Source organism: Scatophagus argus, chromosome 9, assembly GCF_020382885.2.
Source record: "Scatophagus argus isolate fScaArg1 chromosome 9, fScaArg1.pri, whole genome shotgun sequence".
Taxonomy (NCBI): Eukaryota; Metazoa; Chordata; class Actinopteri; family Scatophagidae; genus Scatophagus; species Scatophagus argus.
The window spans coordinates 9,854,474-9,872,113 of record NC_058501.1 but is presented as its reverse complement, the minus strand read 5'-3'; the positions used below and the strand labels follow the sequence as shown (position 1 = coordinate 9,872,113).

Below are 17,640 nucleotides of genomic sequence, written 5' to 3'. Positions count from 1 at the left end.
GGTCAGTGGTTCAGTACTATAATCTGCTGGGAAGAATGTGGTGAAAGAGGCTAATTAGGATTCCGTGCTATCCCTGCTGTTGTTTGGAGGCACTAAAATCTTGAAGACTGCAACAAGAAAATGCCAGTTGGTTTTGTTTTATCCCCCCAGTTATCCTGCAGTCTGTTGTTGATGTGCACATGTGCTACATTTAGCCCATGACTGCTTCAGTAATCATTCCCTGCCCAACATTTTACAGCTCAAGACGTGTACATGGTAGATCTAGATTATCTTTAGCTATGCCAATGCCAAGTAAAATGTCTCTTCCTGGTCAAAAAAGGATAACTGCTAAATAAACTCCTCATGGACATAAAATAGCATATTGTTTATTTAATGTGAATGTCCTTTAAAGGAATAGTTTCACATTTTCTTTCATTCCAAAAGTTAGATAAGAATATCAATATTACTCTTACTGGTCTACACTCACTGTAACAACAAGACTCCAGGAGGTGACTACACATGACACATAACCTCAGTAAAAACATAACATATCGTCGTAGACTTGGTGTTGAGTGGATTGGAAAAAAATAAATAAATTGTGTAAATCAATAAGCTTTGAAGGTCCTTGTAGGCATATAGATTGGAACTGCATGTATTAGTGGTATGTTGAAATTTTTGATTTACCAAAATTTCACATCATTTCTACCATACCAAAGATTTGTAAATGTCACCCATTAAATGTCCACACTCTTGTGCATTTTTCTAGTGTGCATACAAGCTGCCCAGGGGGTGTTAAGTGAGAAGGAACCATGCTGACATCTCCTCTTTGTGAAGTCCATTAATATTTACAGTGCCAGCTCAATGGAGTCTTAATGAACCAGCTCATTTATTGAAGAGGTGAATGGCCTCTGTTGGGTGCAGATTTATGCGCATGTAACATTTAAAAACATTTAATTCCACTTTCCATCTTAGTAGTTCTACACACATCTGCTTTACATCATTTGAATGGTCTTTAAGTATCAAAAATGTGTTCTATTACAACAGTATTTCCATTACTCAATATTTCTAAGTCAGTTACTTGTGTAGTTGCCAGTGGTAGTTTTTTATAACAGCCTCCCCTCTCAGACCAAAAGCAACCTTCATTCACATTCTTTGTGAGTGTTGTGACAAATTATTATTTAACACTCAACAATTGTTGAGCTTTAGCTAATTGTCTAAGCTTTAACTGATAGGCTGTCACATCGACTCTCAGTGGTGGCAGCTGTTGCATATAAAATATCTTGAGGAGAAATAGGGCTTCATTTGAAACCAAATGTAGGTTTTTACTTATTGCTGGATTAATATTTGACTTTCATTGGTTTCTAATTTCTATCTTTTTTATTTGAAAAGTTAGGTTTGAGGTTTCATAGACCGCATACTTTCATTTTATGTCACCCAGGATTTAGGTTTCCCACTACTTTTCTCTCTTTAAAATTTGTCTAGTTTTTTTTTTTTATTTTATTTTCAACAGGAGGGTATGTTTGTACAACACTAAGGTATTGATTTGTGTTAAATAAACATGAAAGTACATCTGCTGAGTGTCTGTTACCAACAGATTATTAAAAACAGGATTCACCTTCACAGCAATCTTAGATAGTTGTCTTCCTCTACGCATTTTAGTTTAATAACAATCATAATAGCCTGGGCTTAGCTCTGTGATTTAGATAATCTCACCGGTGGGACTCAAAGCCCTATAGCCATCCACCACTAACCTCGCTGTTATCTGTAATTGGGTACTAGTGAGGTATGGATGATTCGCGCAGCCTGCCATTTCACACTCAGCTGACCTTTGAGATGGATTGGATCGCTGTCAGTTTCTTGTCTAACAGATGTCAGCTAATAGAGGAGCACCCAGGTCAAACTGAATGGAATCTGTTGAGCAGTTTAAAAACTTTATACACAAAAGCAACTGTTTACAAGTTCTTTTTTTTCCTTGTTTGATTTGATGATCACCTGAATGAGGGGTTTGCCAAAGCATATTTAAATAGATTTGTTATGCTTGTGCTTTTTGCAGCATGTTTGAAAAATATCAGTTTCCTTTTTTTTTTATTTTTTTTACCTCCACCCCAACCAGCCATCATGAAGTAGTCATTTACATCTAATGTAGTTCTTGTGTACTGCAAAATTGCAAACGGGTACTTCTGACGATTCAGGTTGTCTAGTGCGTCTAATTTGTAATTCACAGACTCTTAACTACTGAATAGGTAGTTGAATGGATTTTCACTTAAATAAGATGATGGTAGATTGATGATGAGATGTTACTGAAGGAAAATGATTAAAATATTGCATACTATATATGGACTGATTAAAAACCCCTTTATAACGCAGCTTACAAAGGCCCCAGTAAATAGTCTTGTGCCTGCTTTCAGTCATTCAGTGTACTTGTCTGAACCCAGTGCACTGAACACTATTCTGTGGCAAGGGTCAGACTGTTTTGTCAGACTTTCTATAGAAAATAAACAGACATGTACTTAGCAAGCCTTGTAAATGCAATGCCTTTAATTTGAAAAAAGATAACTCGTGTTCTGTTTCAGTGTTTTGAAATGTGTGGAGAGGAGATAATAAATTCAAAGGACAGCAAGAGGGATGTCTGTCCTAAATACCGTGAATAAATGTGAACATAAATCTAACCAACAGATCACACACAGTTGCACATTGCCTCAGCACCTGATGTTTGTTTTTGTCAAAGGAGGGAGGGGTACATTGGTGGTATATTCACAGTATTAAATACATTCATCTGATATATTTAGAACGTGTGTGTGTGAACATACAAATCAGTGTTTCCCTGTTTTCTTTCCTATTTATGAGTGTTATGTCATTGGTTGTTAATTGTAGTTTTTTCTCTGTCTGATTATTTTTACTGAAACAGTTTGTTGTTTGTGCAAAAAGTCACAGGGCTGTTGTATTGATGCTGTCATGTCAATCTGTTGGGCACATTCATGTCAGAAAATGGAGCGAGCAGATTGCAGTGGTCAGTGTGTGACAACAAGGCCACCATTATGCTGGGAAGAGGGACAGAAACTGCAAGTGAAAGGGAAATTGGTGAGAATTAGACAAGGTGGGCAAAAAAGAGAGGATGGGAATGGGTCTATGCATGGAAGAGTTAGGGAGTGGGAGATTTTTAAATTGTCCATTTGCTTTGAATTGCAAAATATTGAGTTGAAGGTTATTAGGTCCTCTTGGGAAATTATACATTCACCTGTCATCACTGGGCTACATCCCATCATAGTAGTTCCTTGAATTGAGCTTACTGTGTAATGCTGCAATGAGAGATGCATGAAATGTGAATGTAAATGAAGTACCGATTTGAAATGAAAATAAACATAATAGACTGGACTTCTCATAGATAACAATTTGCACTCTGTGGGTATAGAGAATGGCTTTGTTTAGAGTTTTTATGCTTATGTGTGATATTTAACATCTCAGTTTGTTATTTTGTATTCTGTGCAGTTCTAGTGAGATAAGCAGGGGCAACTGTCTTTGGACCTTAGCTTTTTCTGTTTATCTGTTCTTGATAGTGTGACTGTGTGACTATGATTAAGCAGAGCTTCTTCGCTTATGCATGCCACGGTCAAAGAGATCGAGTAGTGAGATGTGGTATTTGCTACAGACAGGCCTCCTTGTTTGAGATGAACCTGAACATGAGGGAAGGTCTGTTTATGTAGACAAGAGGTGCAGACACTGCACTGGATTTATTTAGAACATTTAGTTGTCTTTTTTTTCTTTTCTTTTTTTCATTTCTTCAGCAGGATACGGGGGAAGGTTGATCAAGCCACAGTACAGCTGATTCTGAGAATAAATAACGTTATTTTTAGCTAATAAAACACACATCTCATTCCCTTATCTTACCAGTGTACTGCATTTGTGACAGTCAGTGATTGGAAACAGTTTCCTTAAAATACCTGACACACAACACAGGCAATTAGCTGTGTTGTTTATGAATGTCATGTTGCCTTTACAAATAGCGTGGGGTGTTGATGTTGACATTCTGACAGCCTCTCAATGGACCTGGCCTTACCTGTGTACCTGTGAGGAAAAGCTTTGGAGATTTTTCATTGATTTCATTGTTTAAATGTCATCAAAACAGTGCCTCTTCAGGACCTAGAATGACTAAAACTTATTATTTTTTTCCTGATCTTTGATCCAAGATATGCAGCTGTCTTTAAACTGTTGCCAATGGAAATAATTTGTCTGATATTTATCTAATACCAGTTTTGTCTGTCATCTGTTCCTCTATAGATTTTGGCCAATATTATCATTTTCATGTGTGGCAACATGGCAGGAGCCTACCACAAGCACCTAATGGAGCTGGCACTTAAACAGACCTATCAGGACACCTGCAACTGCATCAAGTCCCCAATTAAACTGGAATTTGAGAAGAGACAACAGGTAAAGTGGTGTCAGTAAGTGACCAGTGAGCAAGTCAAAGTCAGACAGGTGGTGAGCGATTGCATATGTGACAGTAATGATGGTGATGATGATGGTGTGGATTACAATAAAGATGAAAATGGTGAGTGAGAGCGATGATAATGATGATTGTGAAAATGATGAGTAATTAAATTAAAATGACATTATGGCACACCCAGGGCTTGGAGAATGATATTTAATCCAGAGCAAAAATAAGTGATTCTGATCCAAGGAGGGTTTTTGTTGCATTTCCTGTTTTTGTGGGTAAGTGTTTTTATCTTCATGTTAATGCTAGGCTTGACTGAAAAAGTTTTTTTTCAATCAGAAAATTTTTGCTTACATAGTTTAATTCTAATTAATTAATTAATTCTTCGCTTTCTCAATGTAGATCTGTGTCTTATTTACCTGCACTGTGACGAGATGCTGTTAAACGTTCATTCTACAACCATTCATATTCATGTCACTGGTGTGCTTGCAGACTTTTCCTCTGTGAGTCATGGAATCCATTTGACTCTGCATATTAACTGTCAGTGCCTGATACCTTTTAGTTTGGGAAGGAAAGCAGTCCACAGAGGATTTATGTCAGCAGTTGTGTTTTGCAGAATGTGGTAATTGTTAATGACCTCAGTTAGCTTGATGATTACGTTGAGTCCCTGGAGCCTACTGCATATGTTTAATTCTCTTTAGTGAAAGTGCTTTTGCATCCTATGATGGCTGGCTGAAATCTTTGCAGATGATTAACAAGATATGAGAAAATTTGCAACTAAATTTTTTAACACTGAGGGCAGATTTTCACAAAACCTGTGATATTGATGTGCCTCATTGTTGCATGATGAAAGGGGGAATCTCTTATTTTCTTTTTCCTACTGTGCACAGTATTGCATTATTGTGAATTCTCTCGTTTTCATTGCCCCTATGCTGGTTGTGAACAGATTCCATTTCCAAAAATACTTCATTCTGTTAATGATATGTAGCCAGTAAACAACATTATGTACATGGATGCATTTGTGCTTTTCTCCCCATGCTGTATGTAAAGTTGTTGGTGAGTGCAGCTAATGCAGGCGAATATAGTGCTGCTAAATCAGAGCAGCATGGCTTCCTGTGAGAAAATAGCAATGTGTTGATTAAAGCTTACTGCTGTGCTAGCTTGGGATGTTACCTGCTTTTTACTACAGCTGCTGCAGTTGTAGCTTTTGGATATGAGTCAGATGAGCGTGAATCCAGCTGTTGTTGTCAAAGTCCAAGCGTGGAGAGGAGCTGGTTATCCTTATGCTGAATCCAGCTCGTGCTGTTACAACTACTATGGATAAAGATGAAAATGCCTTGGGTGGAGCATTTCACAGTAGCCCTGGAGAGCTTCTGCTGCCTGTGACAGATGGTAGTAACTGTGCAGAGACACGTGTCTCTCAGGCGCTCATAATATATGCTGTTTGCTGCATGCTTTTATCCAAAGTACCCTGCGGTACAGTGAGCGCATACATTTTCGGTATGAGTGGTCTAAGGGGCACTATGTGAATTCGTCATAATCCCAAAGCTCTGACAGTGTTCGTTAGCAGGCACTGTGGATTCTCTGAGCCTCGGCAGTGATGCAGCAGGGAGATGATCAGTGGTGCAAAAGACTTGTTAAGTTGGAGGTGACTTTGGCTTAATTAAGCATTTTCTCCAATGTTGAGCTTTTCACCCTGAGAGGAGTTTTATTTGCTAATTATATTTCAGGTTGGCTTATAGTAATTCCTACAGTGGCCTCAGAGACAAACTGGGAGAGATGTTAAGCTACCACTAAATAAAAGCAAAGTAGAAAAGTAAATAATGATGGAGTCTGCCTGTTTCTTTTTTTTTTTTAATTCACAGTTACTTTGAGTTACAGGATGTAAACCTGACACAGGGTAGAGCCCAATTAACCTCCATTTATCATTTGAAGATTTCGTTGAGGCTGGTGAAATAATGATGACAGCTTCCTGTCTCCTCCTGTCATCAAAGGTTAATGCTTCAGAATTATATTAGGACTGAATTCAATTAAATATCCATTTACTGAAAACGTTACATTTTTTCAGTGATAAGTGATGCTTCCCACTGATTATACTTTGATTGCAAAAATATCTAAACTTTGGATCTGAACGCTTGTCTTGTTTCTAAAGCCAGAGCTTTGTTCCTGCTTTGCATTTGCATTAATTCTAATTACACTTCATTCTGGATCATGCCACTGGCAAACTGAATGATTCTTCGAGGGAATGCAGCAATGGATCTTTGTGAGAACATCTCCCTAAAGCTCACATAAATTATCTGTTGGGCATCTTTATGCGTTAGATTTTTGCTTTGCATTAGATTTTTGCCTTGCTGTGATTACAACACAAGTCTGCTCACACTCATTTAAGTCATTGTCGAACAAAAATAACACATTTTCCTTCATGAAACCTGAGAATATTTAATACAAATGTGAATGTTTTAAAATGTAATGATCTATTTTCCTCGATTTTCCTGACCATCCTTATGATACTGCTTCTCCTCTTGGCCTTTAGGAGCGTCTCCTGCTGTCCCTGTTACCAGCTCACATTGCCCGGGTGATGAAAGCAGAGATCATCCAGAGACTGAAGGGTCCAAATTTTGGCCAGATTGAGAACACAAACAATTTTCACAACCTCTATGTCCAGAGACACACTAATGTCAGGCATGTATTATTTAATTGCTTTTCTTGCTTGTATCACCAAGGACAACTTTACTGTACTTGTAAACCATTATATTAGAGTGGTTAGCATATCAGGGACCCATAAACCTGTTTGTCCCAGCGTCCCCCATGTGATAAAAATTAGTTTAGATCTGTCATTGCAGAATGAATGTGAGACCCATGACCAAAATAGTCATACGTTTTGTTGTTGTGTTACTTACGGATGGAACTTGACCCACCAACCCACAAAAACACACCGTTACTGTATATTGATGAATATCTGTTTTTCTATCTCTAGTATACTGTATGCTGACATTGTGGGATTCACACGGCTGGCCAGTGACTGCTCACCTGGTGAGCTGGTACACATGCTGAATGAGTTGTTTGGCAAATTTGATCAGATTGCCAAGGTAAAAATTTCATTCTTGGAAGTTAATGATAAAACTAGTATCTTATACATATTACAGACACTCATGTCTCATAAAGAGTAAATTCTACACCAAATGCATAATACTTACAAACCAACTTTTGCTGATTCATGTTAGATCTATGTCCATTTTTTATTACTTCATTATGAATTTGTCTTATTCCTGCAGCCTCTCAAAATCTAAACTCTCTTTCTCTTTAGAGTTTTCTTTGATGTTCAGTCATACAGTGGCAAACTAGCCATAAAAAATATGGAAACTCACCAAAACTAATAGACCATAACACAATGTAGCTGTAATTCATGTCGAAAAGGAACTGAGGGTGGATTTTAACTGAAGTAGTCATTAAATCATTAAATAATAAAGCTGCCTGTACTGTCTGCCAATGGAACCTCTATCTGACCTGATGTTAAGCCTGTGTTCCATCGTTTTATGGGCAGGAAAATGAATGTATGCGGATCAAAATCCTTGGCGACTGTTACTACTGTGTGTCTGGCCTGCCAGAATCTCTGCCCAACCATGCTAAGAACTGTGTGAAAATGGGTCTGGACATGTGTGAGGCAATCAAGTAAGTGTCAGTTACATAACACTGCTGCACAAGAATGACATTCCCATCTCTGAAACTTTTGCTTCTCTGTTACTGCACAGTATGTCTTAGTTGATCATACAGGCATCCACCAAGTCAGGTGCACCGATGTTGGGTAGAAGCATAGCATCAGTGATGTCAAACAATTTGAGCTGAAATGAAATGCATGTCAGCGATTGATAAAGAATAATGCCCTGCAGTGGTAAATCACACTGCAACCACTCGAAAGCTGAATGCACAAATTAAATGGCTATAGCGGTATGAAAAGTTTGTTTCATGCTGATTCTTGTATATGTGCTAACTCAGCCATGCCCTCTCAAAAGTCTCATTACACTCTTAGAAATGTAGGTACTGCTTTTGACTGCTTGCCTTTCAAAGATATGCAGATATGTCTTTAAACACAATTCTTTTTTATGTATTGAAACTCCTTCAATCAATGCTAAGTCCTTGCCAACCATTAGCGCAGATGTAGACTTTTTCTTGATTGCCAGCTTAGCTGTAAGAAATGTATGCTGGTAAGCAAGAGGTCTGATCTCACATCCAAGCATTGGTCTGTAACAATTGGCTGAGTATGCCATCTGCAAGCATACGTTTCCTCTCTTTTCTACCAGTATACATGGGAGATATAATCTACATCAATAAGAGTTGTTTTTTTGGTGCATGACAGGAAAGTGAGAGATGCCACGGGGGTTGACATCAACATGCGTGTTGGCGTGCATTCTGGGAATGTCCTGTGTGGTGTGATTGGACTCCAGAAATGGCAGTATGATGTTTGGTCACATGATGTCACACTGGCCAATCATATGGAGGCAGGAGGTGTACCAGGGTGAGTGAACCGGAAGTAAAACAGAAGCGTATCGTTCCAATTGCCTAAGGCAGGCATGTCAAACTGGTCCACAGGAGGGCCGGTGTGGCTGCAGGTTTTTGTGCCAACCAACCAAGAGCACACCGTTTGACCAATCAACTGTCTGAAGACGGAGATCAGTTGATTAAATGAGTCAAGTCTGGTGTGCTGCTACTTGGTTGGAAAGAAAACCTGCAGCCACACCGGCCCTCCTGTGGACCAGTTTGACATGTCTGGCCTAAGGTAACACTCCTCATTATGTTGTGGTTCAGTTTTCAGAAGTTCTTTGTAATACCTTTACTCTTTATCTACAGCTGCTCCTTGCTAAAGGATACCAGAAGAAGACCTGGATCCATTTTTAATATTCATGGAAAGCTATTAATTGATTGAACTTTTCTTTGCCAGGCGAGTCCACATAACTTCAGTGACACTGGAGCACTTGAATGGTGCTTATAAGGTGGAAGATGGGGATGGACAAGAAAGAGACCCCTACCTGAAAGAACATGGAGTCATCACTTATTTGGTCATCAATCCAAAGGTACCATAGCACACACCTCACATACAGTAAAATGAATATCAATATAAAATGAAAAACTTATGTAAAATTAATAAGATTCAATAAAATGACACTTTTTTCATGTTTGTCCAGGTGGAGCGTCGGAGCCCACAGCATCATTACCGTCCCAGACACACTCTAGACGGAGCAAAGATGAGAGCCTCAGTCAGGATGACCCGCTACCTAGAGTCCTGGGGAGCAGCCAAACCTTTTGCCAACCTGCACCACAGAGACAGCATGACTAATGAGAATGGGAAGATCAACACTGCTGTGCGTAATTTTTGCTATCCGTATGTTTTGATTTAAGTGATGGGGAAGCAGCTGTAACTTGTAACCCGTTTCTCTCCTCTTGCTCTGTGTCTAGGATGTGCCGATGGGGCAGTATCACTTCCAGAGGAGATCAGAAAGGCAAGCTGCTCATTTTACGACTCAGGCGCAGTTTTCTTTGGCAGGATTATCCCCATCCCTTAACAGTACAGACAGAGACGACAAGATGTTTAATAAGACTAGATTTCCGCTAGAGGCTTTGACGTGTGAAAAAAAACTATGTGAACTTAATGATATTTTGTCACTTTTTCCTCTTGTTATCTATTAAAGGACAAAGTCTCAGAAGAAACGGTTTGAGGAGGAACTTAACGAGAGGATGATCAGGACATTTGATGGGATAAATTCCCAAAAGTGAGCATCATTAAAAAAACAACAGATATTAGTAATTTTAATATTGTACCTAAAGTATATGAAGATGTTTTTGAAAATTAAAATGTTTAGATGTTAAGATGTTCTGTCTTCTAAAACTGCAGCTGATGAAGCAAATCATGTCATGTACTGTGTTAATGTTATGAAAATTGCATCGAATACCTACTATACCCGCTGAGGATTCTGGACAAATCATAAACCTGAATAAGCATCTTTAATTTTTCTGTATAAAACACATCTAATTTGCTTGTAATAGTGTTTATATTCTTCTTCCTATCTGATATATACAATTTCTTCTTGTTTTCAGGCAGTGGCTCAAGTCTGAGGATATTCAAAGGATATCGTTGTTCTTTCACAACAAATCCTTGGAGAAGGAGGTAAGACACAGTGCAAGTAATGGCATCATTTAGTTCTTGGTGGATACATCAGAGCATTTATTTCAAAGACAATTTCTAAACCTATTGTTGTGTTGTTTCTTTGCCAGCACTTAGCTTAACCTGAAACCTTGTAAATTGCAGGGAGACTTGTGGTGTCTGAGCGCACACTTGCTTTTGAAGTAGCTTTAATATAATTTCTAAAACCCTCTGTTAACACTTGACTTTCTCTTTGTCCTTCTAGTACAGAGCAACAACTTTGCCAGCCTTCAAATACTATGTGACCTGCGCCTGTTTGATATTTTTCTGCATTTTTGTTGTGCAGATTCTTGTCCTTCCAAAGTATGTGTGATTTTTTTTTTTCTTTATATTTTATATTATTACAGAAGTAACATCACTGTTAACATAATAATTTACTCTGTTTTAGTGTGGAAACCGCATGTGCATTTATTCTTATGCAAAATACATTACAAAATTTGTGCCTTGACAAATAATTTGCTTACAACAGTCTACACAGTGAGATTAAACCTTGAGTAGATCAGCTGAACTTGATGATGTGTTTTGTAGGACAGCTGTCTTGGGAATATCCTTTGGAATGGCTTTTCTTATCCTCTCTATGATCCTCTTCATATGTTTCGTAGGACACTTCCTGGTGAGTCGTCAACATTGTTCAAGTTTCCTTTTATAATAAAACCTGTATTTAACCAGGGTATCCCTGCTCTTTAAGAGTACACTTATGTGCTTAATGTGATGTCCTAATGTCATACCAAGTGCATGCACATGAGTGGTCCAAATGCCCCTCTGGTCAGCTTTATGGCCCACTAAGTTCCCATGTTGTTGGCCTAAGAGCCTGTGTATCCGGACCCTGTGCATGAAACAAGTGGTCCTTCATCATTTCCTCCTCTGCCCCTTACAGAGCCGGTGCACACCTCTCCTTCGCTGCATGCTTCAGCAGACAATTATCCTTTAATTTCTGGACAACATACACAGTGACATAGTGAATGTCATAGTACATTTTTTGTCTTCATCTTTATTTTTGTCTTCATCTGACATTTGTTTCCCTACACAGCAGCCAGACGGTGCTCTGCAGTCTCTCACTGATCTTGTGATTTTGCATCGTACTTGATATATTTGCAGTCATTTAGAAAAGGCTGAGTTCATTTTTAGATGGTTATTAATAGTGTTTAAAAATAGAGCTAACAATTGAACTGCTAACAATCCCCTTAAATGCCCTTTTGAAAGAGCAGGCAGTCATGTCTGTAGTCACCACTGCTAGTCACTGGAAGATAATGTCTGCTTCAAAGGTTACTTCAGCTCAACTCCATGTGCAGTAAAAATAAATGAAAGGCCAGAAAAAGGATGGAGAATGAAGGAAAAGCAAATGGCCATTAAAACATTAATGGTGCTACAAATTTCCATAAGCCACAGGTCTGTACGACCCATTCTACCCAATGTCTGATCTTTAGTTCAGCGTTTCCCAACCTTTTTTGAGTCGCGGCACATCTCTAACTTTAGAAAGATTGCACAACGTGCTGTCGGGCAAAAATGTTAGGATCAGTTGGCCGCTCCGCCCGCAACGGCACGGCGTCCACCCAGAGCACCGATTGGGTGAAGCCGGATGCCCCCCGCACCCCCGCCGCGGCACACCGGTTGAGAATTGCTGCTTTAGTTCTTTGCAAGTGAGAATGTGTTGCTTGGCTCTGAACTGTGCCCTCCTTGAATGTTCCCTAAGGCTCCGAAACAAAATATACAGCACTTTGTAGTTAAAGCTGACAAAACTCCTGCTGCCTATCAAATTGTTTGGCACTGATGGGTTCTTGTCATTGTGTACTTTTTGTGGAATTTGCAGACACTGAGCACAGCTTATTCTAGATCTTCACAAACAATCTGGGGTTCTTAGATCCTTTGTGAACAGGAACATCAGACACCATAATCAAGATTCCTTCCTTTTCATTGGCACCATCCTGGAAATATGTCTTTCAGGTTGTGTCTTTCCAATTATATCTATTCATATATATTTTCCTCTCCTATTATAACTTTACATTTGAAAATCAGACGGCAGTATCCAGCCAGACAACTGAGTTATGGAAACAACGGTAGCAGGTTTTTCCCTTCCCGAGTATAAAAGAAGGTACTGACCCATGTAGTATTTCTTGCAGAAACCTTGTCGTTGTTAAGAGTGGAAAGGCGGTGGCTACCTTAGAAAGGTCAAACATGGTTATTTGATGAAGTGACTTGCATATTCTGTACTTTCTCTGACTGTGTAAGTCTTCAATATAAATTAACCCTGGCAGGTTCTCTTACTTTGTCTTTTAATTCTCATTCATATGTATCATTCAAGTCATGCATATTATTACTTGAGCTGCTGGTCGAGAGTTGAAAATTGCGTGCAAATACCTTGCTTTCAAACCAATTTTGATGGGCCCCACTAGCTCTACATTTCTGGCAATCCTGCTGGTGCATAATACAGTCTGCCATCCTCACTTTATTGTATTGTAATGTACACCCCTGAACTATTCAAATGTCACGTTCACTCAGCTCCAGTGATGCTCAGATATTGCTTTGAGATGGCCAAGCAAATGATTTGGGCTTGCACTGTCTTTGTCTCGCAATGAAACTCATTCAGCAGAAGGCAGTGTTTCATCTGGGAAAAGTAATTGACTGGCCCATAGAGGATCTCATTATTGCATCAGTGGAAATATAGAACGTAAATATTTTAATATCGTGATGCCATAGTGTGTGACCTTGTAGGGTTAAAATGACTGCTCTGAAAAGTAGTAAAAATGTCTTGATTAGTGATGCAGGAGGCGGAAGTGAGTTAACAACTCCTTCAGTTTTGCTTTGGTTTTACAGGTGATCACTGTAGTCTGAATGGTTTGTTGGAAGCTATACTGTTGGCTTACATCGTTTTATTCATGATGGAACCACTTTTAGTGGTCATTAGCACTGTTATTGTATGAGTTTGAATCATATTGAAGGATGCGACATCAAGTTTATGGAACTCCCCTTTTGATCATTGTATGTCTCTTGAACTTCTTGATTGGCACCACTGAGGCAATTAGAGGTTAATCAGTAAGAGCTGCTTCAGTGTGTGAACTTGTTATATATTGTTTCATTTATTCCACAGTAATTGTTCTTACTCAATGGAAATAATTAATTTAGTGTGCAAATGTCTGTTCATATGCATATGGTGCTATTTACTTATTTTAATGAGTGCATGTGCTTGTGTTCCTTGGTGCTTCTTCTGTGTGTGTTTGGATCTGTGTGTGACCTTTAATATCTCAGCTCTCAAGTCCTCTTGAGTACTTGGTCTCATACATATTTGTATGTCTTTGTATTATTGTGTGTACATGTTCCTGCAGCACTGCAGTAAAAGCACCTCCACTTCTTGGATGTGGCTGTTGAGGTCATCAGTCATTATTGCCAACAAGCCATGGCCTCGCATCACTCTCACCATGACAACCACAGCTCTAATCCTCATAATGGCAGTCTTCAACATGGTAAGCTTTTATGTCCAGGTAGGCAATAAGGGAGGGGAAATTCCAATTAGGCTTCACTAGGAATGAAGTATTACAACCCCTCAGATGACTCCGCTCTGTAATTAGAAGGTAATGGAATGCAACATTTCATAATAAATAAATAAGTTGGCCACTAGTGTTTCAAATGAATAGGAACCAGGAATAATGTGTCGATATTTTACAAGATCATATTCATCAAACACAATTGACACACACTGGTAAATATGTCTCTGTCATCATGGTTAGGGACTGTGGACACACTGGCATCATAATGTAGTATTTATCTCTGTGCTTTCCATTTCTTTTGTTTATTAAGTCCTACACAAATTGAAGGCTTCACCACACGATGAACTACAGAAAAATGGTTTCTAATCTTTAAATTGTTTACTTTGCCAAGCACTATCTCAGCTGGCTTTTTCAAACATGGATATTATAGTTTCCCTGCGTATCTGTGCCAACTCCATTTGCATGTAGTGGTACATTTTTTAAAAATAATGTATTTAGCTCATTTCTATTATTTTTCAGATGTGTCTTGTTAGTTATTTGGGAAGGAAAAAAAAGACAAAAATAAAAAGGCTTGGTTAAAGGTGAAATAGTGGCCTGAGGCTCGGTGGGAAGTTGACGTGATAAAGTATGATGTCAGGACCCTGGTTTAGACCTTCACACAAATCGATTCCAGAGATTATAATCTTGTTCTGCACCTGACATGGGTCACTTGCTCTGGGCGGATGAACCAAATTAACTTGGCTTTGCTTGGTGGGGTAGCCAATCGCCGTCTCATCCTGCATGTTCACGTTAAAGGACGTTATTGAATTTTTGTCACTATTAGCCTCTTGTCTAACAAGACTCTGTTTTCCTCCTGTGAGCACATTGTAGCCTAGTTTGTCTTTTCACATGCTGACATGAAAGGCAAGCAGACAGGAAATGTATGTTTGTAATTGTGATTTGAGCATGTGGTAGATTTAGATGGAAATATTATTATGAGCACTACCCTAAAATGAGACAAACCCTGAATTTTTGTTGGTTTTCTGTGTTTCTTTTTTAGTTCTTTTTGGAAGACAATTTGTTGCCGCCTGTTCCTGTTTACAATTCCTCCAATGAAACACTATTTTACCATCATGGACAACTAATTGGCTTCACAGGCAAAAACAATTTCTACCTTCCTGTAAGTGAAGATGACCATTATTATTATAATCATAATTCTTGATAGCTTCATTGTTGTCTTTGCTAACTTTTGAATAAATTAACCAATCTGTCTCTGTTCCTGTTTGTCTAGTATTTAATTTACAGTTGCATACTAGGCCTCATCTCTTGCTCGGTGTTCCTGAGGATAAACTATGAGCTGAAGATGATTATCATGTTGACAGCTGTGGTGGTTTACAACATCATTATTCTACAAACACATGCCTCTCTGCTGGATGAATATAGCAGATTTCTGTACAAGACTGAAAGCCTGGACAGGTAGGTGACAGAAAACTGTTCAAGAGAGCATGAAAGGAGGACATAGAGTAAAGATGGGTGAGGAGTGCATTGAGGTAACCTGAAAAGAGAAAAGGAAGTTCAGATAATAGCCAGCTGCTGTTAATCCTGTGGGATTCTGAGTAAATGGAAAACCGTAGTGAACTGAAGAATTACAATGGGAAGATAAGGGACAGAGAGAAGGTCTACCTCAAGGTCTTCCTCCAGTCAGCTGAGTCAAGAATAGCTCTAGATGGAGGCCCCCATGGGGCATCCTTTGTAGGTGCCAGAACCATTTAAAGTTTTCTCAATCACAGTATCTTCAACAAATCCTAATTTTGCTACTCAGAAGGGAAAACATGCGGTATACATCAGCAGCTCATTCAAAGCTTGGTGCATCTGAACATAGGCCCGCATCAGAAGATCCTATTTACCTCTCTATCTACTTTTTCCATTTGATTTGTGAGAAGACTTGTTGGTTTGTTGATAGATATTTTATTAATGTAGTACTATGTAATTTACTTATCGTGGATATGGTGTGACTGCATATAGTGATGCTCACAAGATCACTTTGAGCAGATAACATGGTATCCACCACGTTTTGTCATCTGGGTGTTGTGTCAGTATTGAAGGCCAGTTCTCGCTGAATTTGTTTGGCTGTAGTCATAAATAATAAGGATTCTCATTAACCCAGGAACCAGCTGACCTGACCGTAAGGTGCTGTGGGCGATCAGGCCCAAAAATAGTATCACAATCTGTTTAATTGTAATCATGATCCACAGTCAAAATTGCAATGTGGACATTTTCTGTTTTATGCTACCTTATACTTCTACTCCACTACTTTCAAGAGAGTGATATTGTACTTTCTGCTCTACTAAATTTATTGGACAGCTTTAGCAGCTACTTACTTTCAGAATGAAGATTTTGCTGGCAGGATAATATAACAAGCTTGTTAAAGAGTAAACTAGTGGTTTCCAACCTTTTGACTTTTGTCGTCTCACTAAAAGCAATGTACAGTGCAATCTTTGTATAGTCTGAATCAAATTTCTATGCATTAACAGCTCCAAAAAAATGGCGATTTTTTTTTTTTTTTTGCCCCTCTAAACTCCTCACATAATTTCATTTAAAAAAAATGTTCAAATGACCAATACTTTTACTTTAATACCATGACTGGTAATACTTATGTACTGTACATTTACTTAAGTCGGATTATTCATGGAAGACTTACAGTATTTTTTACATTATTGTATTTGTTGTGCTTTTATGTCATCAAATGAATTGAATTCTTCCACCAAGGGGTGGAAGAAGTACCACCAGTGGACTGAATATTTAGTTTTCAGTAGTTGCATTCACCTAATTTATCATCAAATGATTTTATCATTTTTAGCACAGCAATAATTCAATATGATCAACTTAATAGTTTTGAACCAGTTTATAGTGGCAATATTTCAGTTTGTCAGTGAATATAAATATTGGATCACACTCAGATTTTTCAGCAGTTTCCATAGATAGACAATATCAATATTAAAGGAATGGCACGTAAATCTGTAATTCAGTGAATTTAAAATAGAATATGTCACTGGACCCTGTGTTTTGACTGATTCATGAAAGTAATATTTGGATGTTGGATGATCTTGAAACTAACAGCATCAGTCAATAACTTATTCTCAGTAGGCAGTGTCACCGGATGGTCAGCTCATCCATTCAAGCTTAAATTGTCTGATTGCGAGCAGAAGGCAGTTGTTCTCTTGTTATTGACTTTTCCTGTCCAGAGCAATTTAAACGGCATAATATTCTTTTTTAAGTCATTAAATTTCAAACCGCTTCAGTCAGCAGCAATACAAAATGGGAAAGTGTCTGTGACAAGTGACATACTAAAGAGGTTTTGTCATTTCCATAGCTGAAAAACTCATCAGAAACAAAATGGAATCATCCATTTCTGATATGTCTTCATGTGAACTGTTCTTAGTTATTACCACTGATTCTGAGTAAAGAATTGATGAGATAATGAACCAGGCAAGTGTGGAACTTTGCAGGCTGTTTTCTCAGTTTTCTGCCAAGCTCTGCCCTAGATAGGAGGAAGAGACCATTAA

The 17,640-nt window shown here is 38.5% G+C and overlaps 1 protein-coding gene across 6 annotated transcripts in view; it reads left to right on the top strand.

Annotated features, from left to right (window-relative positions):
* The window catches only part of adcy2a (adenylate cyclase 2a), a 49,020-nt gene that overhangs the window by 22,490 nt on the left and 8,890 nt on the right, over positions 1 to 17,640 (top strand). For all 6 annotated transcript variants that reach the window (XR_006844407.1, XR_006844408.1, XR_006844406.1 and 3 more), the window contains 15 exons: positions 4,258 to 4,407; positions 6,945 to 7,093; positions 7,389 to 7,500; positions 7,956 to 8,083; positions 8,769 to 8,927; positions 9,351 to 9,483; positions 9,595 to 9,771; positions 9,866 to 9,909; positions 10,099 to 10,179; positions 10,505 to 10,574; positions 10,816 to 10,913; positions 11,139 to 11,223; positions 13,934 to 14,071; positions 15,135 to 15,254; positions 15,366 to 15,550. Coding sequence is in view for 2 of the 6 variants with exons in the window: in XM_046400864.1 (XP_046256820.1) it covers positions 4,258 to 4,407; positions 6,945 to 7,093; positions 7,389 to 7,500; positions 7,956 to 8,083; positions 8,769 to 8,927; positions 9,351 to 9,483; positions 9,595 to 9,771; positions 9,866 to 9,909; positions 10,099 to 10,179; positions 10,505 to 10,574; positions 10,816 to 10,913; positions 11,139 to 11,223; positions 13,934 to 14,071; positions 15,135 to 15,254; positions 15,366 to 15,550 (1,829 nt within the window). In the remaining 4 variants the exon portion in view is untranslated. The remainder of the gene's footprint in view (positions 1 to 4,257; positions 4,408 to 6,944; positions 7,094 to 7,388; positions 7,501 to 7,955; positions 8,084 to 8,768; positions 8,928 to 9,350; positions 9,484 to 9,594; positions 9,772 to 9,865; positions 9,910 to 10,098; positions 10,180 to 10,504; positions 10,575 to 10,815; positions 10,914 to 11,138; positions 11,224 to 13,933; positions 14,072 to 15,134; positions 15,255 to 15,365; positions 15,551 to 17,640) is intronic.